The 26,626-nt window shown below is 39.5% G+C and overlaps 1 protein-coding gene across 1 annotated transcript in view; it reads right to left on the reverse strand.

The window, feature by feature from the left end:
- Positions 1-26,626, reverse strand: part of Sptz (zinc finger FYVE-type containing 26 spastizin) — a 48,723-nt gene that overhangs the window by 12,184 nt on the left and 9,913 nt on the right. Inside the window, exons 3-6 of the mRNA XM_070101848.1 lie at positions 17,038-22,489; positions 16,522-16,600; positions 12,553-12,673; positions 6,779-9,958 (exon numbers count right to left, since the gene is read on the reverse strand). Coding sequence (XP_069957949.1) covers positions 6,779-9,958; positions 12,553-12,673; positions 16,522-16,600; positions 17,038-22,489 — 8,832 coding nt within the window. The remainder of the gene's footprint in view (positions 1-6,778; positions 9,959-12,552; positions 12,674-16,521; positions 16,601-17,037; positions 22,490-26,626) is intronic.

Consider the following 26,626-nt stretch of genomic DNA (forward strand, 5'->3'; position numbering starts at 1 on the left):
CATGAGCAGGCAAAGCTACTGATCATACAATATAATACAATTTTTACTTCTTTATGTGGTACAAATAATGTACATAGTTTACAAATAATAAAACATTGCTAGGCACAAAAGAAAGCCACTAATTATGCAATGCATTTCAGGCAAACTAATCATAAGGCTTAAATGTTACTTAAGAATTAGACAGACTATTAAGTAGGGCTTCCTATGCAGTTAACTACAATCGTAAGTACAATAAATAAAGTAACTAATGACAAAGGGTCAATTACAAAAGAATTAGATATTATTTCAAAATGCATTCAATGATGGATCCAAAATGAAGGACAAATGTTATACAGAAGAGGCCTGGCGGCAGAATTAATCAACAGAGGGTTGGGTGCTTTGGTGGCTGGAAAACCTTAGGTGTATGTTTTGGTATGTTGTTAAATTGTAATTTGTTGAATATAGTGTAAAATTGGATAAATTATCGATATCCAGGGTAGCTTTAATGGCTGAATGGGCAGCTTCATGAATCAATGAAAAGTACGGAAGGTATACTAGCAAAATACAGTGGTCCCTCGTTTTTCGTAATTAATCCGTTCCTGGAGCTCCTACTATAAACGAAATTTACGATATGCGAATCAATTTTCCCCATAAGAAATAATGTAAATACAATTAATCCGTTCCTGACACCCAGAAGTATTAAAACAAAAAAATTTTTTACATGAAATATACATGTAGTACATAAACAATATAATGGGAAATGATGAATGAAACATTAACAGCATAACACTTACTTTTATTGGAGATTCTTCTTAGTGTATGGGAGACTGGAGGAGGAGAGAGAGTGGATTGTTTATAGTTTGGAAGGGGAATCCCCTGTCAGCATAGTTGCTGATCCCTGTATTCCCTGTATTATATAGCATAGCATATTAGTATCATCCATGTGCTTTAGATACGAGATCCCTTGTAGGCCTGTGGCTTTGTGTGACGTCACGGGATACAGAGGTGTAGGCTCATACCTCTGCCCCGGCCTCACTCAGCGGCAGACCATTCAGCGGACAGGCAAGGCAGCTGGGCTCCATCCCTCATCTCAGTCTGACAATATAGTTACCATCCTACAAGTGTGTCTACCTTCAACCTACGAAATCTCCATTAAAGAACCCTTTACGATACCCCTTCCAGCATCACCTCAGGTTCCAATTGCTTTTCTGGGGTTGTTTGTCTTCTCTGTTTCTTAATGCCACTAGGACCATTTTGAGTCACTGGAGTCCTGTCTCGCAAAATAACTGTGGAGAGAGCTCTGTTTCTGGCGTCTCTTTAACACTTCCCTAAAATGACCCAAGACTTTGTCACTGTACATGTTGTCAACATGGCTTGCAACAACCTTGTTAGGGTGATGTTTCTCCATAAAGCTTTCCATCTTACCCCACATAGTAAAAATCGCTAATTTCTGAAGAAGGCACCTTCTTCCATCTCTCTTCCTCCTCCTCTGCAGCAACATTCTGAGCTGCGATGTGTTGCTCTTCCTGCTGAAGCTCTTGCAGCTCCTCAGTGGTGAGCTCTTCGTTGTGGTCTTCCACCAATTCTTCCACATCCTCCAAACTCACATCCAACCCCATGGAACTTCCCAGTGCCACAATTGATTTTACAACAGACATAGGCTCATCAGGGTCAGTCCCAAACCCTTCAAACTCCCTCTTGTCGACACAATCTGGCCACAATTTTCTCCAGGCAGAGTTCAAAGTCCTGGTAGTCACTCCCTCCCAAGCCATACCTATAAGGGTTATGCAATGGAGGATGCTGAAGTGTTCTCTCCAAAATTCCCTTAGGGTCAAGTGAGTGTCTGTGGTCACAGTCAAGCACCTGTGAAACATTGCTTTTGTGTAGAGTTTTTTAAAGTTTGCAATGACCTGCTGGTCCATGGGCTGGAGGAGAGGAGTGGTATTCAGGGGCAAGAGCTTTACTGTGATGAACCCAAACTCCTCGAAAATTAGGTCATCCAAGTTTGGAGGATGAGCAGGTGCACTGTCCATTACTAGCAGGCACTTGAGATCCAATTTCTTTTCCAGGAGATACTCTTTCACACTAGGGCCAAACACTTCATTGAACCACTCAATGAAAATTTCCCTCGTGACCCATGCCTTACTATTAGATTTCCAAAACACACACAATTTACTCTTCATAACATTGTTTTTCCTGAACACTCTGGGATTTTCAGAATGGTACACTAGTAATGGCTTCACTTTGAAATCCCCACTAGCATTAGCACAGAACATTAGAGTCAGCCTGTTTTTCATAGGCTTGTGTCCTGGCATTGCCTTTTCCTCTTGTGTAATGAAGGTCCTCTTTGGCATTTTCTTCCAAAAGAGGCCTGTTTCGTCACAATTGAACACTTGTTCAGGTTTCAGTCCTTCAGCCTCTATGTACTCCTGGAATTCATGCACATATTTTTCAGCCACCTTGTGGTCCAAACTGGCAGCCTCACCATGCCTTACCACACTGTGTATGCCAGTACGGTTCTTAAATCTCTCAAACCAGCCTTTGCTGGCCTTAAATTCACTCACATCACCACTATTTGCAGGCAATTTCTTTACCAAATCTTCATGCAACTGCCTAGCCTTTTCACAAATAATCGAAGTCATAAGAGTATCTCCTGCTAATTGTTTCTCATTTATCCACACCAATAATAACTTCTCAACCTCTTCGAGTACTGGTGATCTCATTTTTGTCAGCATAGTTACTCCCTTTGCAACAACAGTGTCCTTGATTTCCTTCTTCTTGGCCACTATGGAACATAAGGTTGTATAGGGTTTCTTATACATCCTGGACAGTTCAGCCACACTTGTACCACTTTCATATTGTTCAATGATGGTTTTCTTAAATTCAATCGTATTTCTCACCTTCTTTACCACAGGCTTGGCACTAGCAGCTTTCTTTGGAGCCATGGTAGCTTATTTAGTACTTGCAAGCACTAAAATAAATGGAATATTATGAAATATTTTGCTGGAGCACGTGAGGGGACCTTCGCTCACTGGTAAACAATGCCAAACTGGCTGCCGCCATGGCTCACGCCATGGGTACGCGTCCCGGACGAATTACGACTCGCGAGTCAACTTATGAAAAGCGAGTCAATGTTTATACGAAAATACCCCTATGATTGGCGAAATTTACGATTGCCGGGAACTACGAAAAGCGAGGGACCACTGTAACTGCTTAATGGGTCAGTTCAAGCACTTGAATTTTCCTAGAAGAGGCTTCAAACTGGGCAAGATTGCTGCTATATAGAGAGTTCCCCTATCTCCAAATTCATGCCTATGTACTTCCACAAGTTTTACATACAACAAATTGAACACTGAAGATGGAGCATCACCAGCATAGCTCTGCTCTTGTAACTATAAAACAAATCATATAATTATATTCCAATAATATAACTTAAATATTTACTACTGATCTAGGTAGTAGGTTGGTAGACAGCAACCGCCCAGGGAGGTACTACTGTCCTGCCAAGTGAGTGTAAAACAGAAGCCTGTAATTGTTTTACATGATGGCAGGACTGCTGGTGTCTTTTTTTCTGTCTCATGAACATGCAAGATTTCAGGTACATCTTGCTACTTCTACTTACACTTAGGGCACACCACACATACATGTACAAGCATATACATACCTCTCTGAGTTTTCTTCTATTTTCTTTCTAGTTCTTGTTCTTGTTTATTTCCTCTTATCTCCATGGGGAAGTGGAACAGAATTCTTCCTCCGTAAGCCATGTGTGTTATAAGAGGCAACTAAAATCATACCCCCGGCCGGGATTGAACCCACGGTCATAGAGTCTCAAAACTCCAGCCCGTCGCATCGCGTCGGGTTCAATCCCGGCCGGGGGTATGGTTTGTTTGCAATCGTGTCATTACGATTTCTTAAGTCAGGCAACTAAAATGCCGGGAGCAAGGGGCTAGTAACCTCTTCTCCTGTATATATTACTAAATGTAAAAGGAGAAACTTTCGTTTTTCCTTTTGGGCCACCCCGCCTCGGTGGGATACGGCCGGTGTGTTGAAAGAAAGAAAGAAAGATTTACTATTGATATACACAACCTACAAAATACTTTCAAATTGTCCTAATGTAATATCCCCAGATTGTAACTTGAGTTAACTTACTGTCTGCTTTAAATAAAAACAGATGTACAACCTAAACAAACTATGATCAATTTCTCTAGTATTAAGTAGTCTGTAAGCATTAATTTAGTCTGCCTTTAATGCCATGGCATGATAGTGGCTTTCTTTGCATTGCAACTCACTACTGTAACTACAGAATCTCAATGTAAACTTGCAAAGAAATAAAAATTGTATTGTACTGTAATCTATCACACTCACTTAAAGACATTTTTCTCTCAACTCTTACACCTAAATAGTTAAATAACATAACTATTGTACTTTCAATGAGTTTCTAAAACCAATGTAAAATATAATTAGTTCCAACCAAACCAATTTTAACTGACAGTTTGAGCCAATTGATTTTTTTTTATTTATAAATTCAGTCACGCTAGCCAATACTGTAAATACCGAATTACAGAAAATATCTACCTGGATGAGGACTAACAAACTTACACTAAACATTGACAAAACCTACTTCATTCAGTTTGGTAACAGAGCTACAGATGTCCCACTTAACATAATGATAAATGGATCACCTATCACAAAGCTAACAGAGGGAAAATTCTTAGGAATCCACCTTGATAATAGACTCAAATTTCATACACATATACAACAAATTTCTAAGAAAATTTCCAAGACTGTAGGCATACTATCGAAGATACGGTACTATGCTCCACAGTCAGCCCTCCTGGCCCTATATCACTCTCTTATTTACCCCTATCTCACCTACGGAATTTGTGCATGGGGCTCAACAACAGTTAACCATCTCAGACCACTAATTACCCAACAAAAGGCTGCAGTTAGAATGATAACAAATTCTCACTACAGGCAGCACACTCCACCAATATTCAATACACTAAACCTACTCACCATACAAAACATCCATACTTATTACTGCACCTATTACATACATAGAACACTTAACTCTGATATTAACCCTCCCCTCAAACATCTCCTTGCCAACCTCAACAGAACACATGACCACAACACAAGGCACAGATCACTCTTTGATGTTCCTCGTGTCCATCTCACACTATGCAAAAACTCAATGCACATAAAAGGCCCTAAAATCTGGAATTCATTACCTGTAAATATAAAAGAAACACTACCTGTTTATAAATTCAAGTCTCTTCTCAAAGATCACTTACTCACCCAAAACCAAATAAATACTGAATAACTGAACCTTATAAATTGTATATCTTAAATGTTTCTCACAATTATATCACATAAATGTTAAACCTAAAACCCAATCTAACTTTATTATTTTTTAAATACACTACCTAACAGAATACTCCATATGACTGAATGTACAACAATGCATGCAACCATATGACCTGTCTTTGTAATACTCACTTGTGCTTTATAGTAATCTGTTTACATTAATGTTTTATCACTGATTTCATCATTGCTTAGTTAATCTTAAGTTAATTTTAAGCCAGCCCATAATGCTATGCATAGTATAAGTGGCTTTGGCATGCTGCTCTTATCTGTATTTTTTTGTACCTCTGTATGTGTGCTCAAATTGTTAATAAATAAAAAATAAATAAAAAATAAAAACATTACAGATATAGGTCTTGGAAGATTGTAGGTATAATTTAAACAAAAAATACAAAGTTAATGTTATGCCCAGTGTTTTCGACAAGAATTACGACACAGGAATATAATTAAATATATTCCAAGTTTAGATTGAGGAATGAAGTGAACTAGTAGTGTGATGGTCTATATTTCCATGAACACTGCTATTATGCTTTGAATAAAATTCAATAAAAAAAAATAAAAGAACAGATAATGCATATACATTACTATACAAATTACAAGTGAGTTGTATTCCTTTATACCTTAATACTCTTTCAGGGACTGAAATCTTTCAGATTATTAACACCTCTTACTGCATTTCTGATTTTTCTTCCTCTACTTCCTTCTACTGTACTTCATACTTAATATAATAATACATATACAGTGGACCCCCGGTTAACGATATTTTTTCACTCCAGAAGTATGTTCAGGTGCCAGTACTGACTGAATTTGTTTCCATAAGAAATATTGTGAAGTAGATTAGTCCATTTCAGACCCCCAAACATACACGTACAAACACACTTACATAAATACACTTACATAATTGGTCACATTCGGAGGTAATCGTTATGCGGGGGTCCACTGTACGTGTAATAATATCTTTATTTCTACAAGTACATGTACAAGGTACATGTGTATACAGGCCTAGGTGACATCAATGACATACTACTATATAAAAAGCCGCTTGTTATGCAGAGCATTTCGGGAAAATTAGGTCAGTTTCGTCCCAGGATGTGACCCACACCAGTCGACTAACACCCAGGTACCCATTTTATACTGATGGACGAAGAGGGACAGCATGTGTCTTATGGAAACGTGTCCCTAATGTTTTCCGTACTGGAGATTCGAACTCCAGACCTCAGTGTGTGAGCTGAGTGCGCTAACAATTGATCTACGGGACACCCCTCAAAGAAGTCCTCATCCATTCCAGTTCTATTACAGTCATAGCAAGTATTAAACCCATAAGGGTCAAGCAGTGCCTGAGGAATAAGAAGTACTCAAATCTGATGTGAGGAAGGTGAGGAAGTAACAGTACAAAAACCTCGCAGAATAAACCAATTTCTTTGTGTCAACTTACCTTAGCCTGATCACTGGAGAGAAGTCTGACAAGACTATCGAGATAGTTGTTCTGATTGTTGGCTGCAACTATGTGGAGCACTGGATGTAAGGCAGCATCTACTGCTTCTGGTCTCAGGGCTTCCCACTCTTGTATTCCACTCACCACCAGGCTCACTTGTTCGACCTTATCTTTCTGAACCAGCAATTGGCAACATGTTGACAGCAACTTCTCCACCGGCAATTCACTTCTCTCCACTATCCGATATGCAAGGTTTAAACCATCTGCCAAAATCTCAGCTCCACATATTACAAGAACTGCTACTGCTAACCGCTCATCACTATTTATTAACAGTGTTGGCAAGCATCTATTTTTTAAAACATTCATTTCATAAAGCTTTTCCAAAAGATCTGTATTAATGTTTCCTTTTGATTCATTTTCTGCCAAGATCTTTGTGACATCAGCTTGCAATGTTAGCATATTGATATTCTGATTTACATACCAGGGAGACATGTCAAGAATTAGCTTCTTTTTCTTTGCAGTGGAACCATGCAAAGTCTGACTATCCAAATAAGCTTGAAGGTGTGTTAATGCTAAAGTTATGTAGTTAGATCTGCTTGCGAGTGCTGTGTAACTGCCAACATCATTACTATACATTCTGAGAAGAGTCATTGATGCTCTCAGTCTGTCGCCCAATGCTTCTTGTAAGGTCAAAAGACAGTTCCACCAACCACGTCGCTCCAGCCAGCGGCAGCCTCCAAACATCAACTTGGCCCACTTTTCCATGTGGGGATCTGATGCATATAGGCATCGCATCAACTGATCAAGATAGCCACATCTTAAGCAAGGTATCAAGACATTTTCAATAAAGACTTCCACGTTAACATCTTCAGCAAGCAAATACTCCACACATTCCTGCATTAGTCTATGTCTCATAAAATACTGAATGGACATGGAATGACTCCCATACAAACTAAGGTAATATTTACACTCGATCTGGAATGCTGATTCAATTCTTGATGGGTTCACTTTTTTATTTCTTTGACCAAAAAACACTTGTCTAGGGGTATCTCTATAATTCAGATTACCTTGTGCAATTCGGTTAAGGTTCTTGAGACTATGAAGTACTACAAGGGCCTGTGATGGAGGAAGCCTGGACTGATCACTGAGCATGATGCTTGATCTTGTGCGCTCTGCTTGGTCCATTACCTGTGGATCTACTTGGAATGGGTTACTCTCAAGATATTTAAGAACTTCTGGCAACAAGGATGACACACAGGTCCTATTTTTGTCTGTTGGTCTTTCAAGAACTCGCGAGAATCGTTCCCGAGCTCCAGGAAAATCCCCTGCCTTGAGAGAAGCCAAGGCCCATGCTCTCCACACTCCATTAGTTTCAAGTCCAGCTTTGGTTGAGACATCCAGAGCTAATTCCCACATCTGCTTCTTGACGAGTGTGTTGCGTAGCCCTCTCATATGGAAAAATTCTTGCTTCAAGTGTTTTTCTAAATCACTCTGAATGGCTTTCTCTTCTAATAAACATTTTTGGTACAAATTTCCAATTACAAGCATATTTCCTAAAGCTTCAATTGAGATTATGTCATCACAGTTTGCTTTTAATAAAAGGGAAAGCAAATCGACCCACTGAGTGTAATACTCGCATAGTTCAATTCCTTGATGTTCACCAACATTTCCAAACCGTACTTTGGATGAAGTCAAAAGGGTTTGAATCATTGACAGCAAAAAACTGTGATCAGTTTCTGAGTTTGATACTTTTAAAGATGATATAATGAGGGAAAATAAATGATGACATAACTTGATGATACAAACAGCTGCCCTTTTGTGATTTTGGTGGAGTCCCAATATAGCAAGGCAAAGACTCAGTGACGGTGCATAGTCATAGCAGAATTCACGACGGATTAAATTGTTATGGTGAGTATCTGTTGACAGGTACCAGCCTCCTTCAATGTCACTGGTCCAAGAATTTTCTCCACGAGAACTATGTACATCTAAACTTTGTGATAAAGTGTCAAATGTTCCATCTGCTAATGGTCTAACTTGTATATAATCTTGCAGGTTAAGCTCTTTAGTTTGCTGATAACACTCAGAGCAAACTCGAACAAATAAATCATCATATCCTTGAACAGCAGTCTTGTGTTGAGAACATGAGCCACACACAACACGTCCACACCGACGACAATGGTGACGCCGGCAAAACATCGAAAAAATAGCTGTGTCGCATATAGGGCATTTTCTTACCTCTGCATCTGGTACCCACTCGTGCCTTTTGGGAGGCTGGGCTGGCATCACAAATTTTTTTGGTGACTTTTCACCCATCAGTGAAGGCTTAATAGCAAACTGTACACCAGTGGTGTCCAGTGCTTTGGCAGCATAAACTTCCAAGAGCCAATTTAGAACATCCCAACTCAAGCCATTTACTTCTCTTGCTGCAACTGCTGTACTGGTACCTGAAAATGAGATTCCAAAATCTTGTGAATCATCAGGAAGGAACATCTGTGAACCTACCATATCTAGATGGTGAGTTAATATTTTAAGGGATTTTTCTATAGCTTCTAATCTTACATTCATCAACCACTGTTCTATAATCAGATGTGGAGATGAAGCTAAATGACTCAGTTGGAACCTGTCTGCTGCAGGTGGTGCTACATCCTCAACCAGAATTAATCCCATTACTTCCTGTTGCAGGCTCACAGCATCCAGTTGCACACCAAGGGAAGAAATACGGTTACACTTTTCCTCTTTAATATTTGTATGCTCATCACTTGTAACTCTGGCACCTTTCCTGTTCTCTCCAACTTCACTGCTTTCACTGTATAAAGAGGCCCCATCTGTTGAGTAAAGATTCTTCAGAAAGACCTCAATCAAGAATCTTCGCGTGGGGATATTCGACAGCCTCTGTAGAAGATTGTGCACCACTATAACAAGATCATTTATATGCAAAGAATTCAGAGCTTCTACTGCAGTAGTGTAGTCTGGGTTGGTTTTATCCAACAAATGCATAAGGTAGCTTTGATCAACCAGATGCCGCATATCAGCATCACCAGTATGATAGCTAGCCCATTCAACAGCTAATTTAAATTGCTTTTTCTGAATTAGGTACTGAAGAAGTTCTGTTGGCTCCTCGGTGCATATACGCTCTACTTCCTGCCAGGACCCATGTGATGGGTTCCCCAACATAAGGATCTGAAATGGTGAAAGAGCACTTATAATATAAGGTATTTATGCAAGCGTGTAAGTACGGTATACGTGTTATCCTCACAGATTACAAACACTTAAGAGAGGAGACTTAAGATGATTCGGTCTGTCCTGGACCAATGTCATGTCATAATTGTGAATTGACACTCATCTAGTATGGACAGACTGAAACATAGTCACAATTTCATTATACAGTAACATGGAATAGATAGGGATTTATTCTCAGACTTTACCAATTCCACACATTTTTTTCTCAGTTAATTTCTTACCAAATGCATTCATACTCTGAGAATCATCATTTGATGCATGTATTGAAGGTCTCACATTTTTCTGGGGGTAAAGAAGCCAAGAATTGTAGACTGATTATTTACAATGTGCTAGAACATGAGGTGCTGGCTCACTGGGAAAGGAAGGGAGGGTTGTTGGTGAGGCATGGTGATAGGTGGGTAGCCTGTGAACCATGGTGGTAGGTCCCAGCACCAACCCAGAGGAAGGATAGAGGAGGACAGACTGACTGGGACCCCAGGAGGATGGCCCTTTCCTGGACTGGTGGCTGTGTCACTGTCTTCCATGCTTGCTGCCCCCTTTACTCACTGTCCTCCTTCACTCACTGCCTCCTTCTCTCACTGCTTCCTTCACTCACAGCCTTCCTTGTACACTGCTTCCTTCACTCACTGCCTCCTTCACTCACCATCTCCATCCACTGCATCCTTCACTCACAGCCTTCCTTGCACACTGCTTCTTTCACTCACTGCCTCCTTTGCTCACTGCCTTTCTCCCTCACTGATTCACTGACTCTCTCAGTGTTAGTAAGGGTGTGAGAGGACAGGGGTTTTCACATCCTGGACATGTTGAGTAAGTGAGTGAGTGAGACTCACAACATAACACAACAGTCCATACCCCGGCCGGGATTGAACCCGCGGTCAGAGAGTCCCAAAACTCCAGACCGTCGCGTTAGCCACTAGTGGCTAATGCGACGGTCTGGAGTTTTGAGACTCTCTGACTGCGGGTTCAATCCCGGCCGGGGTATGGTTTGTTTGCAATCGTGTCATTACGATTTCGTGAGTCATGTTAACACAACAGTATCCTTCACTCACCACTGTCCTCAAAATACGATATCAGTTAAGAGTAACATTGAATTCGACATTTATTAAATATAAAGTGGTGGTGTACTTAAGTGGTCAAATGTTAGTGAAAATACACAGCAACCATCCTCTCCAATCACATAAGAGTAAATTTTTATCACATATAACACATTCCTGGTAGAAACTGGGTCACCACACATAAGCAAAATTATACATAAAACATCTGCATAAAGCAAGGGAAAACTTATACTACATACAATGTTTTAAAAATGTAAGAAAGGAGGAACACTGCAGCAAGCCTATTGGCCCATACTAGGCAGATCCATCTCAAGCCCAAACCCACTAATAAAAATATCTACCTAACTGTAGCCAACCTGTGACTATATAAATTTTAAAACTGACCAATACAACCAATGTATACTAAGGAAATAAATATCTTCATCTTTAAAGTCAAAAGAAGATGGCTGCTGGACTGGCAACCACTGTTTTGAAATATTAATATTATCTAGCGTATATTTTTTTCAACATACCGGCCATCTCCCACCAAGGCAGAACAACCTGAAAAAGAAGAAAACTATGAAGTTTTCTTCTTTTTACATTTAGTAATGATCTCGCATATATCTATAGAATTTCAATAATACTAGTTAGAACAATACTAATAATTGTTAAGGTATAGAATATTAAGGGAGACCAAGAAAGCACCAACATCACATCAGAGTAACCAAACACAATAAAATATGTTAATGATGCAATGAAGGAGCACTCAGGTGGGTACAGTACTGATCATGTGTGCTAAATGTTTTGTGGTGGATAAATCTGTATTGAAGGCAGCATATCTGACCTGATCTCTGCCATGTATACTTTTGTCACTGCTCTACACACTGTCTTCAGTGTCACTACTCTACACACTGCTTTTTGTGCGACTGCTCTACACAGTGCCTTCTGCGTGACTGCTTTATACATTGCATTGTGTGTGACTGCTCTACACACTGCCTTTTCTCTTATAATTCAAAGGGAAACAACACTTTCATTTCCACTGTGGTGCAAAGCAACTGTCTTCCATTATAACATGTGGGAGACTGAGACACTTGTGCAACATTTGGGAATTTTTATTGTGGAAACGTTTCACCAGCCAGTGGCTTTTTCAGTCCAGTACAGAGAAGAATGGAGAAAGATGAGGAGGAGGAGGAATTTGAGGTAATCAGTCCCTTAGCCTGGAGTTAATGTGTTCAGTCCATCAATTTTAAGAAATGTACAGCATATGCATGCAGAAGTGCCTTATATATTGGAGTCAAGTGTCTCATTCTTCAAGGCTCATGCTATTAAAGCATGTTTACACTCATGCTAGAATAAGAATAAACCAACCTGTGCTAGCATGAAGACATCTCATCACCAAGAGTTCAGTGGGGTAACAACTGTAGGCAAGGAATCCAGCATGGTCTGCCTATACACAAAGGTAATAATATAATCACATACATAAACATACGAAGAGCTTACTTTATCATACACCTCAATCTGCTCTGCCCGCTGCTTAGCCTGCTCCTGCTGGTGGCTTGTGAGCTGGGTGTCATGTGCCACCAAGTTTAAAAGACCAACAGCTGCAGTTACTGGCCAGTTCCTGGAACACAGTAAAGCTACTCAACTTCAATGATAAAACATTAGCTATAAAGAACAAAAAGGCAGAATACGTGACTGGAACAATACACAAATAACCTGCACAAAGGAGAGAGAAAAGCTTATGACGATGTTTCGGTCCAATTTGAACCATTCACAAGTCACACTGACTTGTGAATACAGTGCTCCTTTTCCTACCCCACTTCTACTATCACTACAACTACCACTCCATTACTATTATTACCGCTTCAACCTTCTACCTTTTCTACTACTACTGTATTACTACTACTATTGTATATATGTTGGTAGAATTACTGACAATATGTAAAGTAAAAGGACATAAGTGCAACTAGTGTGACATTGTATTGTGGCAATGTTTCACTCTCCAGGAGCTTTGTCAAGCCATTACAAACAATACATGGACACAGAGGGTATATATAGGCTAGAGTGAGGTGTAATATTAGTGGTAGTAGTAGTAATAGTGATATAAGTTGTAGTAGTAGTAGTAGTAGTAATACAATATGATAGAACAATTAACTTGCACATAAGTAAAAGGATATAAAAGCTATTACTTGGGTAGCATAAAAATAGGTTAGACAAATTCGGTATGCTCTTAGGAAAAATCCGATGATGATGATGCCTCTTTTGGTCTTAGTATCTTGACTAGAATAGAAGTGTGTGAGATCATTTTTATTAGTAGGTTTCCGGTAAACTTGAAATATTAGGTTGTGAATGAGGATGTCTAGAAAAGGTAGCTTGTCACTGGACTCTTCTAGCATAAACTAGATCACCGGTTCAACTGCGTTGAGCCTTGCCTGAACATTCCATACATCAAAACGTTTGGGAGTTATCACGAGGACGTCGTCCACGTAACGTAACCAAGAGACGCTTCAGGGGATGATGTTGGTGAAGTGTTCAGCCTCTAGGTGTTCCATGTACAAGTTGGCTAAGATGGCACTGATGGGGGACCCCATTCCCATGCTGTAGGTTTGTTTGTAGAGTCTGTTATTGAAAGAAAAACAGTTGAAATTAACGCAGAGTTCAATCAGGTCAACAAAATCTCTGGAAGGTAGAGTCAACCAGGACCTTAATCTTCCTCTACCTCTCAGAGATTTTGTTGACCTGACTTAACTCTGCATTAAATTCAATAGCTTTTCTTTCAATAACAGGCTCTGCAAACAAACCTACGGCATGGGAATGGGGTCCCCCATCAGTGCCATCTTAGCTAACTAGTACATGGAACACCTAGAGGCTGAACACTTCGCTAACATCATCCCCTCAAGCGTCACTTGGTTACGTTACGTGGATGGTATCCACGTAATAACTCCCAAACATTTTGATGTACGGAATTTTCAAGCAAGGCTCAATGCAGTTGAACCAGAGATCCAGTTTACACTAGAAGAAGAGTCCAATGACAGGCTACCTTTTCTAGACATCCTCATTCACAAAGTAAATAACAACCTAAGATTTCAAGTTTACCGGAAACCTACTAATAAAAATGATCTCACACACTTCTATTCCAGTCAAGATACTAAGACCAAAAGAGGCATCATCATCAGATTTTTCCTAAGAGCATACCAAATTTGTAGTCCTGAGTTTCTTGACTAGGAATGTACATACATTCACCAAACCTTCACTGATTTACATTTTCCTTCCTTTTTCATCAAAGATTGCAAGAAAAGAGCTCATCAGATCATTAATTCTCCACACATCAACACCACTCCCAATAAAGTTATAATTCTTCTCAACAGCCAGGTTGCTTTGAACATTTCTAAAAGTACTTGCACAAGCTGACACTAATCACCATCTCTTCCAGCACTTCAATAAAGGATCTAACCAGGACAAAATCCAAGCACCATGAACCAGTCAACGCAGGGGTTTACACTATACCCTGTGGAGGCTGCGACAGGATTCGTGTAGGTGAAATAGCAAGAAACCTTGAAACCCACCTCAATGAACACATTTATGCATGTAGGAATGATAACTTGAACAACGCCTGCGTACAACACCAGAATTCTACCAATCATCTCATGAAATTCAGGGACGTCCAATTAGTGATCAAAGAAACGAATTTCCACACACGCAAGTGCCTTGAATCACCACTAATCGCTGTTTCTAATACAATTAAACAAAACAAAGGCAGCTTTGCCATCTCTGAAGTCTTAGCAAGAATCCTCCTGAAAACAGTAAACCCTGCCATCACATAGTCTCTCCTGCTAATACTATATAAGCACATCACAAAGGATGAACACTGAAACAGGCCTTCTCTAATCCAACCTCCAATAGAAATATTTGTCTAACCTATTTTTATGATACCCAAGTAATAGCTTTTATATCCTTTTACTCATGTGCAAGTTAACTGTTCTACCATATTGTATTACTACTACTACTACCACTAGTATTACACCTCACTCTATCCTATATATACCCTCTGTGTCCATGTATTGTTTGTAACGGCTTGACAAAGCTCATGGAGAGCAAAACGTTGCCACAATAAAATGTCACATTAGTTGCACTTGTGTCCTTTTACTTTACTACTACTATTGCATTCGTTCACTCCCCTTTCTTTCTACTATTATTACTACTACTACTGCCTCCCTTCACCCCCTTTCTTTCTACTACTATTACAGTGGACCCCCGCTTTACGATCACCTCCCAATGCGACCAATTATGTAAGTGTATTTATGTAAGTGCGTTTGTACGTGTATGTTTGGGGGTCTGAAATGGACTAATCTAATTCACAATATTCCTTATGGGAACAAATTCGTTCAGTACTGGCACCTGAACATACTTCTGGAATGAAATAATATCGTAAACCGGGAGTCCACTGTACTACTACTATTGCCTCCGTTCACTCCCCTTTCTTTCTGCTTTGGACATTTGTGCAAAATGGAGGGAGGTGCAAAGTTTTGTGGAGAAATATCACCCTGACCAAGCTGAAACAAGCCATATCTGCAACATGTTCAGTGACAAAACCTTGTCCCACTCCAGGCAAATCTTAAAGAGATGCCAGAAACTGACCTCTCTGGACAGTTTTTTTGTGTGACAGGGGTGCAGTGACTCAAGCTGGTCCTAGTGCCAGTAAAAGACGAAGAAGGGAAGTACAGTAACCCCGGATAGGGACTTGATACCTGAAGTCCTTATGGAAGGGGATTCCCCTTCCAAACAATAATCAGTCCTCCCTGTCTTCCATACACCAACAAGAATCTTCAATAAAGGTCAATGTGATGTTAAATGTTCATTTATCCATTTCGTCAGTCATTTTATTTAGTTCTCATTGTTTTGTGCATGTAAAACTATAGTTAATGTTTAAAAAATGTATTTTTTGTTAATATTTTTGGGTGTCTGGGACAGATTAATTGTATTTACATTAATTCTTATGGGAAATATTACTTTGGTTTTCGGCCTTTTTGGATTACGGCCGAACTTCTGGAACGGATTACGGCCGAAATCCAGGGTTCCACTGTACACCGTGTGTATACCTCCATGGAAAAGTAGAAAAGAATCCTTCCTCTGTAAGGGGCAACTAAAATGCTAGAAGCAAAGGGCTAGTAATCCCTTCTACTGTATAAATTACTAAATGTAAAAAGAAGAAAAACTTTACATTTTTTCCTTTTCGGGTCACCCTGCCTTGGTGGGAGACAGCCACTGTGTTAAAAAAGTGTATCTGTGTGTTTGTACAGTAGTTATAAGAGAAGATTATTATATTCATGTGGGAGTCAGTAAACTCATGTAGATTGTACAATACCTAGGAAATGGGGGTAATCAGGTTTGATGCAAAGACAAGCCTCTCATCGGCATCAAGGATAATCAATGTCTGGTCAAAAACTTTTATCAATAGGGCATAGTTACCTATGAAACTGCATAACAACATTGCATCGCATATCACTGTCTGTTATGCGATTAACATACGTCCATGGACCAGGATCACCTGAAAACATCACACAGTGAGTATCACTGTCAACTAATACACTACAATATGTGATTATTATACAATTCAGTATGTTATTATAATGCACTTCAATACGTGATCGCAATACACTTCAAGACAGTATTTGTCAAATTGTTAACAATATCACATTTATTTAATACAAGCTGCAACACATAATGGAAAAGGCACTTTATTTCATAATTTATATTTTAGCTGCATTATTTATATTACATTCATGGGGAAGTGCTAAACCTTTTTCTGTATCCATCCTTTTCAAGGAAAGGGTGATCCAAATAACTGAAGGTATCCACCCTTTTCAAGGAAAGGGTGATCCAAATAACTGAAGGTATCCATCCTCTTGAAGGAAAGGATGGATACCTCCAGTTATTTGGAACAAGAGTCCTTCACCAACATTAAAGCCTTTTGAAGGTTTTTACCTGAAGGCTCAGTTTCTTTCACCAAGAAGACTAAAAGGTGATCTAGAAGAATTTTAACATCAGGATACTTCTCCAAAGTACTTGAGTGAAGAGCTTGTAGAACTGTCACTAAAGCTGTTACGTTCTGAAGTAGCTGAGACGAGTAACCTTTTGTGATGGCTCCGCTTCCCAGTAGATCATCAGCAAGGTCCCAGATGGAGGACACCTCAGTGTCCTGTGTGAGTGCTGATGTAACCTTGTTACCCTCATAAAGTTTTGCTAGACCTTTGTGTCTGTCAACTGAAAACAAGTTCCTAATGGCACTAAACACTTTGGTTTCTTCAGCAGGTGGCTTGACTCCCAATGAAGGGGGATACAATATATTTAACCAAGTATCTGCAGTGTCGTCACTCCATGCCTGAATATTCCTTCTGTGCATCTCTGCAGTACTGTGAAATGCCTGTACAATAAATGATAAAAGAGGACATTGTCTTCGTAGGTGAGTCAGAACAGCTAATGGTACTTTGACAGATAACCAAGGTGAGTCATCTGGTGAACTGGATAAACTCTCTACTTCAGCTCTATCACACCTCATGCTGGTAAACTTCTCATCCTCAAATGACTCAATAAACTCCAGAACTATACCTTTCTCATTTCTATCAAGAACACTTATTTCAGGTGGCAATTTCTTTGAAAATTCACATTCCAGTTTCTTAAGTGTGCTTATGAGTTCTTCAGGAGCATTGTGTTGCAGTGAAGAAATACAACCAAGATTATCTGAATGGAGAGCCAAGTAATTCAGAAATGTCCTGGAAGTTAATATATTACATTTCTTATACCCAGTATTATCACTAAAATGTTGACTCAGATCCAACTTTGCCTTTTGCATTCGTGTGTCTTGCATAAGAAGAAATAACCGCAAGTGTTCATATACTGCTGCATCCATCTGCTCTTCCATTCTATCTGCATATAGTACCTGCACCCGAGGAGACACAGGTGTTCCCTGGCTGATGCAAAAACTAACTTTAGAGGGCAAATTTATCAAGAGCTCTAAAATCCGCAGTTCATGTCTATTACAAGGCTGTACCCTATTACAAATCAAATTACTCTCACAAATACTAATTTTGAGCTTTGCATCATTCTGAATCAAAATGCTGGAGAGTGGATTTGGAAGTGAAAGTATATTAAAAAGGACATCATACAGAGAAATAAATCCCAGCTGACCAACTACATAGCCAAGTCGCTTCATGGCCATTATACGTTCAAGCTGGTGCCTTGAAAACAACCCTCTTGATCTGGAGGTTACTTTACCACTTGAATACAATACATGATTAAGTATACCAGCATGTATGAACATTAAGTTGGCCAGGTTAATGAAAAACACAACTGCTTCATCACCAGGCACCATTTTCTCTAAATCTATAGCAGACAGATCAGCAGCATCTCTGAGGGCCATTTGAACATCTACTGATGAAAGAGCATTTGGAGCTGTGGTATCATTTAATATCACTGCTCTGTAGTGTTTGTTCGATGCTAATGCAATAGGCTGAATGGCTTCATGAAGGCCACTTAAAATGGTTGTCAGGATGTCACGAACAATAACTTCACCATATACACCTGCCTCACAGTGTGGAGCACTACCATTCAATATAACTTGCTTTTGTAAGACCTTAAATCCAAGCATATCAGCTTTATCCCTTTCAATGTCATACATTATCCTTCCAGAGAAATTTTCTCTGGGTATTGTAAATTTTGGACAACAATATTGAAGAATCATAGTAGTTAGGTTTAGCCTCATTCTAGCTGCTATGGGTTCTAATTTGACTGGGTCAACACCTTTCTTAAACATCAGAGAACCTAGAATGTGAACAGGTCTTTGAGTAAGGAGAGCAAAATAGTTAGCTCTGGTATTTTGGCAATTCTTGTCTGCATGTTGGGTAACCATAGCTGATAAAAGCTGCAAATACTGATAAAATGATCTAAGAAATGCTCCCAACTTGTCATATGATTTTTCTCTAACACAGATAAGACGAAGATGAGGAGCCTCTTCACTCAATGTGTGAAGTAACATTTTGTATGAAAGATGAACTTGGTTCTTCTGAGCACTACTGAAAACATTTGAATTCTCTTGATCAAGTGTCTCATTACACGAAGCCAATGATTTTTGAGTCAAAGAAATACTCCTAAGAACCCTGGACCAAGCTTTAATGTAAGTCTTGAAATTCTCATCTCTCAAAGGAAGTGATGTGATCAATAAAGAATATGGTGTTGAAGAGAGGTTAGATAAATGAGAGGGAATATTTTCTGACATATCCATATCTACTGCTCCCTGTTTGTCTCCTGATTTACGCATATCAATAATAGTACTGCAAATAGATCCCATCTGTTGTAATAATGGAATATAACCCTGAATGCCACAACATGTTTCGTTTGGTTTATCATGGCTAGAATGTACTGTTTGCCTCTGAAGAGCTTGTTCTATGAGGTAAGTTGCAGTGGTTTCACTAACATCCACTGTCATAGCTAGATCTGATAATACCAGGGCTTGTGGATTCAAAAATGAAGCCATTACAGGGCAACCAGTCTCTAAAGCAGCTTTTGGCATTCCTTTTGGAATGGGTGGTGGAGTTGAGGTTATTAAGTCATATATCAGGTTAGTTGCCCCTACTTGAGCTGAGCCTTCCCGAGCCAGCAGTCCAATATTTTGCAGCATATTCCTGGAGTTTTCACTGGCCTGCACTACTTTAGTCTCCTTCATTCGCCCAAACTTTTGATTTGAAGTTGATAATTTAGGTCTTAACTCATTCAGACGCATTGCTAAGCAGGCCTCACGCTTTTCTGTGGCAGTGTCTGGGATTTGATATGTCTGAAATATTTGATTTATTCTATTTACATTACCATTTGCCAGTGCCAGAGTGATGAGACTTGGAGAAGGAGAGAACAGAAAATGTAAAATGCTTCTATATTCTGTTGAACCTCCTGTTTCTATAGAGTTCTTGTCTTTTACAGGCCTTTTCTTGATTCCTTGAAGGGAACCCACGTCCTTAGATGGAGTAATTTTTCGAAAAGTACCTTCCAAACTGGGAGAAATTTCATACTTGATACACTGTGCAGTATCAGCAAGAAGTGTACCATCTAAGTATTCGTTAAATACATCAGAAGAGGCAAACTTATGATTACTAGGTGTCATTACCTGCAGTCGCCATAATCCTTCATTAACACAACGTGAGAGATAAGCTGAGCGACTCTGAAAAGATTGCTTGGAGGAATTTCCTTGAAGTTGAGATGGACTGGCATTTTCTGTGAACGCTCTAGCAGTGAGTGCCAAAAGAGAATCCCGGAGCAGTAACATTATATCCCATGCCACTAGAGCATTTATTATGTATCCAGTGCAAGGTAGTTCACTCATATTAGAAGTAGTGCTTTTCCCACTCATGGTGCAACTGCTCTGGGGATAAACTACCTGGACACTCTGTGGACAATGTTGGTACATGTCCAGCTTCACCTGTTCTGTTGCTGCAGATATACAAGAAGATTCAGAGAATTTTGCAGAGTTGCTTCCTCCAGAGTCGCTGCTCGCATTGCATACTTTACTGGAGCGCTTTCCTTCTATACCAAATTTATCAATTATAATGTATTCAGAAAAATTTGATATTTTATCATCTTTGGTATCCACATCCTTCTCTGGAGTGCAAACTGAAGTCATGTTAGATTTTCTGAGTGAGCTGGGTTTTAGGAGGGTTGCAGATTGTGACATGCTTGCTAAACTATCTATGTCAGTTTGTTGAGAAATGCAAGATTGATCAAAGTCTCCTTCCTCTCCCCCTGACTCACTCTGCCCCTCATCGCTAATATCACTATGCTTCACAAATATTGTGGAGTACATGTTCTCCATTACCTCTAATCTGCACTCAAGAGGCTGCAGGTCATTAAGCATTCTTTTCACGCCTTCAAGCTTTTCTGCAATGTTCTTTAAATAAAAAGCCTCATGACTTTGCCGATCCTGAAAGCTATTAATTACATTACCTTGTCTTTTGCCAACACATAGTTTTCCTCTCGCTTGCCAACCAGCAGCAATGTTATCCAACTGCATACCAGCTCCAATTACCTTAAACACTTGATAGAGTATGCAAAATGCTATGTAAATATTTTTACAATTAAAGCTCAAGTTTCCACTAGAATCTCTAGCCATGCAATGTTCCTCAATTATTTGTAACACATCCTCGGGAACCAAGGTATGCATTGGCAGTGATTTATGTAGAGCATAGAGGGGGGAATGGTCTCTTATTAACTGCAAGAGAGGCAGAGCCTTGATCCTACTCTTATGAGCTAGGCACCAGTTAACAAAGCTCATGTCACAGCTGAGGGCACTGCACACCTTCATGAGTGAAGGATCTACAATGTCTGAATGCTTGTCCCAAACTGCTGCTACACTTGTAGGATCCTCTACTCTGTCATGAGACTTTGACAACACTTGTATGAAGAGCACTGGCCACAAGGGTATTAACCACTGATATTCTTCTTGCATTTCTACTGCCAGCATTCCAGTAACTTTATTATTTGCTAACACTGTGAACATCATCTGCAGGAAATGTTGTGAAGTTTTAGTACAGATATGAAATATCTGTCTCATATCAGAGGAACTGGGTGACAACACACCTTGAAGCTGCTCAAACTTCTTAGTTCGAGACTTTCTGAGAAGATACTCACTCTCCTTAATACAGAACATATTTAGGAACTCCTTTGAGCTTGCTAGAAGAGATACATGTATTTTATGTGCATGCAATAAGTTTCTATCATAACACAGCTTCAACATTCTAGGAAACAATTCACTTAGAGCAGAAAGCTCCACATCACAGGAATGTAAGAGTAAACTGTAAAAGAGTGCTTCATGTCTTAATTTCTCTGTATTGGTCACCAGTTTTCTTTCCTCAAGTTTTGACACTTCTACAGATTCAAGGAATCTCTGACCAGCTTTCACTGAAGGACTTACAGCTGAGATACTCTTCTGCTGTTTCTTTAGTAAAACTAAATATTCCTCCTCTTCTTTATGCAACTTTTCATCTAAATTCTCAATTCTGTGCAAGCAGTGGTCTAAGCACTCAATGAAAAGCTTTATAAAATTACTGGTGTCTTCTGAAGAACAGCTAACATCTTCATGTTTTCTGATGTTCCTTGCTTCCTTACTCTGAGTGACATCAAGAAAAGAGGAAGCCACCTGCTGGGTATCTTTCCTGGCATTAACCTGCCTGCTGCTGCTCTCCACCTGCTCAGTGGAAGAGGCAGCATCCTGCTGGATATTTTCATTAGTGTTAATCTGCTTGCTTCTAGCTACCAGGTGATGAAATACACATGCTGCTTCATGTGGATGAGCCAGAAGTTTCTCCTTAAGAGAGGTGTAAGTAACAAAGGAGAGAGAGAGCCGACACTCTGATGTAAGACTGCCATCGTGATGAAGATAAGCATTCACCTCCTGAAAATAATAATACTATTAGCTATATATAAACATGAAAGTGATGGTATACAGTGGACCCTCGAGTTCTGTAAGCCTCGCGCTTCGTAAATTTCGCCTTTCGACAACTTTTTTTGTCAAAATATAGCCTCGCGGTTCGTAATTTACCTCGCCATTTGTCAGTCATCTGGAACGCACACGAATGCTCCGGACGACAAAGGCGCCCCACACACCATTCCCAGTCAATGTGGCATTGTTTACTGGCGAGTGACCACCACCCCATGCGTTCATACAATACATTTCGTAATATTCCATTCTTTATTGTGCTTGCAACTGCTAAATAAGCCACTATGGACCCAAAGAAAGCTTCTAGTGCCAGCCCTTTGGTAAAGAATATGAGAAACATGACAGAATTCAAGAAAGAAAGAAATTGCAAAATGTGAAAGTGGCAGGCGTGTGCCCCATCTTATCAGGATGTATGGGAAGCCCCATACAACCATCACTTCCATTGTGGCAAAGAAAAAGGAAATCAAGGAAGCTGTTGTTGCAAAAGGGGTAGATATGCTCATAAAAAAGAGATCGCAAATACTCAAAGATGTTGAGAATTTGTTGTTGGTGTGGATCAACCAAAAACAGTTAGCATGAGATAGTGTTATGCAGTCGATAATTTGTGAAAAAGAAGGCAGTTGCATGCCGATCTCGTAAAGAAAACGCCTGCAACGAGTGCTGATGTTAGTGAATTTAAGGCCAGCAAAGGCTGGTTTGAGAGATTTAAGAAGCGAGTGGCATACACAGTGTGGTAAAGCACTGCAAGGCTGCAAGTTCTGACAAATGTGCGGCTGAAAAATTCGGGTAGGAATTCAAGGACTATGTAGAGGGTGAAGGATTCATCCCCCAACAAGTGTTCAATTGTGATGAAACAGGCCTCTTTTGGAAGAAAATGCCAAAGAGGACCTACGTCACGCAGAAGGAAACAGCACTGCCAGGACACAAGCCTATTAAACACAGGCTAACTCTCATGTTCTGTGGTAATACTAGTGGGGATTTCAAAGTGAAGCCTTTACTGGTGTATCACTCTGAAAATCCCAGTGTGTTCAAGAAACACAGTGTTGCCAAAATCAAATTGTGTGTGATGTGGAAGGCTAACAGTAAGGCATGGGTCACAAGGGAAATTTTCCTTGATTGGTTCAATGAAGTGTTTGGCCCAAGTGTGAAGAAATACCTCCTGGAAAATAAATTGCCACTTAAGTGCCTCCTGGTAATGGACAATGCTCCTGCTCATCCTCCAGACTTGGATGACCAAATGGTGGAGGAGTTTATTTTCATCACAGTGAAGTTCTTGCCCCCTAATACCACTCCTCTCATCCAGCCCATGGACCAGCAGATCATTTCAAACTTCAAAAACTCTACACCAAAGCAATGTTTCAAAGGTGCTTTGATTTGACCTCAGACACTCAACTGACCCTAAGAGAGTTCCGAAAAGATCACTTCAATATCCTCCATTGCATAGGCCTTATAGATAAGGCTTGGCAGGGAGTGACTTCCAGGACTTTGAACTCTGCTTGGAGAAAACTGTGGCCAGATTGTGTCCTCAAAGATTTTGAAGGGTTTGAGGCTGACCCTGACAACCTATGCCAGTTATGGAATCTGTTGTGGCATTGTGAAATTCCATGAGGTTGGATGTGACTGGCCAGGATGTGGAAGAGTTGGTGGAGGACCACAGTGAAGAGCTAACCACTGAAGAGCTGCAAGACCTTCATCTGCAACAGCAACAGATCACAGGTCAGGAAATTGCTTCAGAGGAGGAAGAGAGATGGAAGAAGGTACCTTCTTTGAACATTAAGGACATCTGTGCAAAGTGGAGTGAGGTGCAAACGTTTGTGGAGGAACATCACCCTGACAAAGCTGTTGCAAGCAGTGTCAGCAACATGTACAATGACAATGTCTTGTCCCATTTTAGGCAAATTTTAAAGAGACACCAGAAACAGAGCTCTCTGGAACAATTTTTTGAGTGGCAGGGGTCCAGTGACTCTCAAGTTGGCCCTAGTGGCATTAGAAAACAAAGAAGGAAAGTAACCCCAGATAAGGACTTGGTACCTAAAGCCTTTATGGACAGGGATTCCCCTACCAAACAATAGTGTAACTTCTCCATCCTCTTCCCTCCTCCTGTCTTCCATACACCAACAAGAGTCTTCAATAAAGGTAAGTGTGATGTTATTATTGTTTTATACTTGATGTCTCATTCTTTTCTGTGTGTAAATCTATATTAATGTAAAAAAAAAAAAATTTGTTAATACTTTCAGGTGTCTGGAACGGATTAACTGGATTTACATTATTTCTTATGGGGAAAATGGTCTCACCATTCGTAAATTTCGCCTTTTGTCAGACTCTGGAACAGATTAATTACGAAATTTGAGGGTCCACTGTACGTTAATAAAATAATAAGAACCCCAATAAAAATAAGTCACATTATTTGGCTTTATTGGGTTACAGTAGATTAAATCTATTATAGTATTTGTATTTATTTTTTAATCACAGCAGGCAGACACACAATTTTAGCTATTCTAGACATTCAAGAGAGCATGAAGATTAAAGAATAAAGTCATGACTTGATAAAGTTCTACTCTGAGCAATATGTAACCAATAATAAACATTTTCTCTGCTACAAATTCTCACAATCACATTTATCAGCAATACCTGCCATTATACACCCCTGATTTGTAAAAAAAAAAATTTATGTTCTCTGTATTCTATGTTTAGCACACCATACTCACTGATGGAATTTACTTTACTGTTATCCAGCAACTCCACAGTACAGTACAGAGAATATTTTTTTCAGTCATTTCATTTTCTGGGGAAGAGGGGGGCAAATATTATTTATATTAATGACTTCAATGACTCAAGTTTCCAAGAGAGGGACATTTTTTCCTAAGAGACTAAAAAAAAAAAAAAAAAAATTTTAAAAAGGTCTATTAAAACAAATGCATGGTGTGCAGACCTTTCAGGACAAATTATGGTCTTTCTTCTCTCAGGAAATGCTACAAACAAGGTACAGGAGGGCCCCACTTATACAGCAGCTTAGGTTCCAAGCTACTGCTATAAAGTTAAAATTGCTGTAAAGTGAATCATAGCTAATTTTCACTTTCAGATGCATATAAAAGCCTGATAACATGTTTACACAATCATATATTAAGTGAGCAATACAGCGAAGCCTAAAAAAATGCATATACACACATTACTTACCTTAAAATATTTCCATCCTTAGCTTATAGAGAGTGGTGAATACATATAGTTGTAAGAAGTCTGAATAAATGAAGAATGGGTATAATTGAAAACTGTTATATTGGGAAACACTGCAAAGTGAGGTTCTGTAAGGCAGGGCCTGCCTGTATATTCAAATTCAAGTTTATTTCCATATGATACATTGTTTATATAGAAATGGGTGACACCTGAATGCAACATGCAATGTGAGAAGTTTATTATGGAAATATTTTGTTTACCAGATGCTTTATCAATTTAACCCTTTGACTGTCGCAAGGCCCTTTCTGAAACTGTCATTCTATGTTGCAAAATTTTTTGGAAAAAAAAAAAAAATTCTTATGATATGAGAGAGAATCTTTTCCCGATGGTAATGACACCAAAAGTACGAAATTTGGTCGAAAACTCACGGAATTACCCTCCCGCGAAGTTAGCGGTCTCGGCGACATATACGCATCAGCCATTTCGCCGACTTTGAGCCCTGTTTTTGGCCAATTCCATTGTTCCAGTTGACCAAACTCATAGCTATTTCTTTAGAACTCCATTTTTTTCTATCAGATGAGTACAAGAAACAACCCATTTACCGACTTGAACTACCCAATAAAGTGGTCAGAAATTGGCAATTTGGCCAATTTCACGCAAATTAAAAAAGATGCCAATTTCAAAATAGGGTCCAGAATAAACAATTTGATATTCATGGCACTAAAATAACATATCCTCTGTTCATTAGTCACGTCTCTAGGCCCCTCTTATATTACTATTGCTTTCTATTTTGATTTTTTATTCATACAAAAACTACAAAATTTACTGTTATGCAGACTACTGCATTATTGTAAAAATGGTATAAATAATATCAGTGCACTAGTGAAAGAATATTTGACTCCCCAGTTGACAGGTATT

The sequence above is a fragment of the Cherax quadricarinatus genome, chromosome 79, assembly GCF_038502225.1.
Source record: "Cherax quadricarinatus isolate ZL_2023a chromosome 79, ASM3850222v1, whole genome shotgun sequence".
NCBI lineage: Eukaryota > Metazoa > Arthropoda > Malacostraca > Decapoda > Parastacidae > Cherax > Cherax quadricarinatus.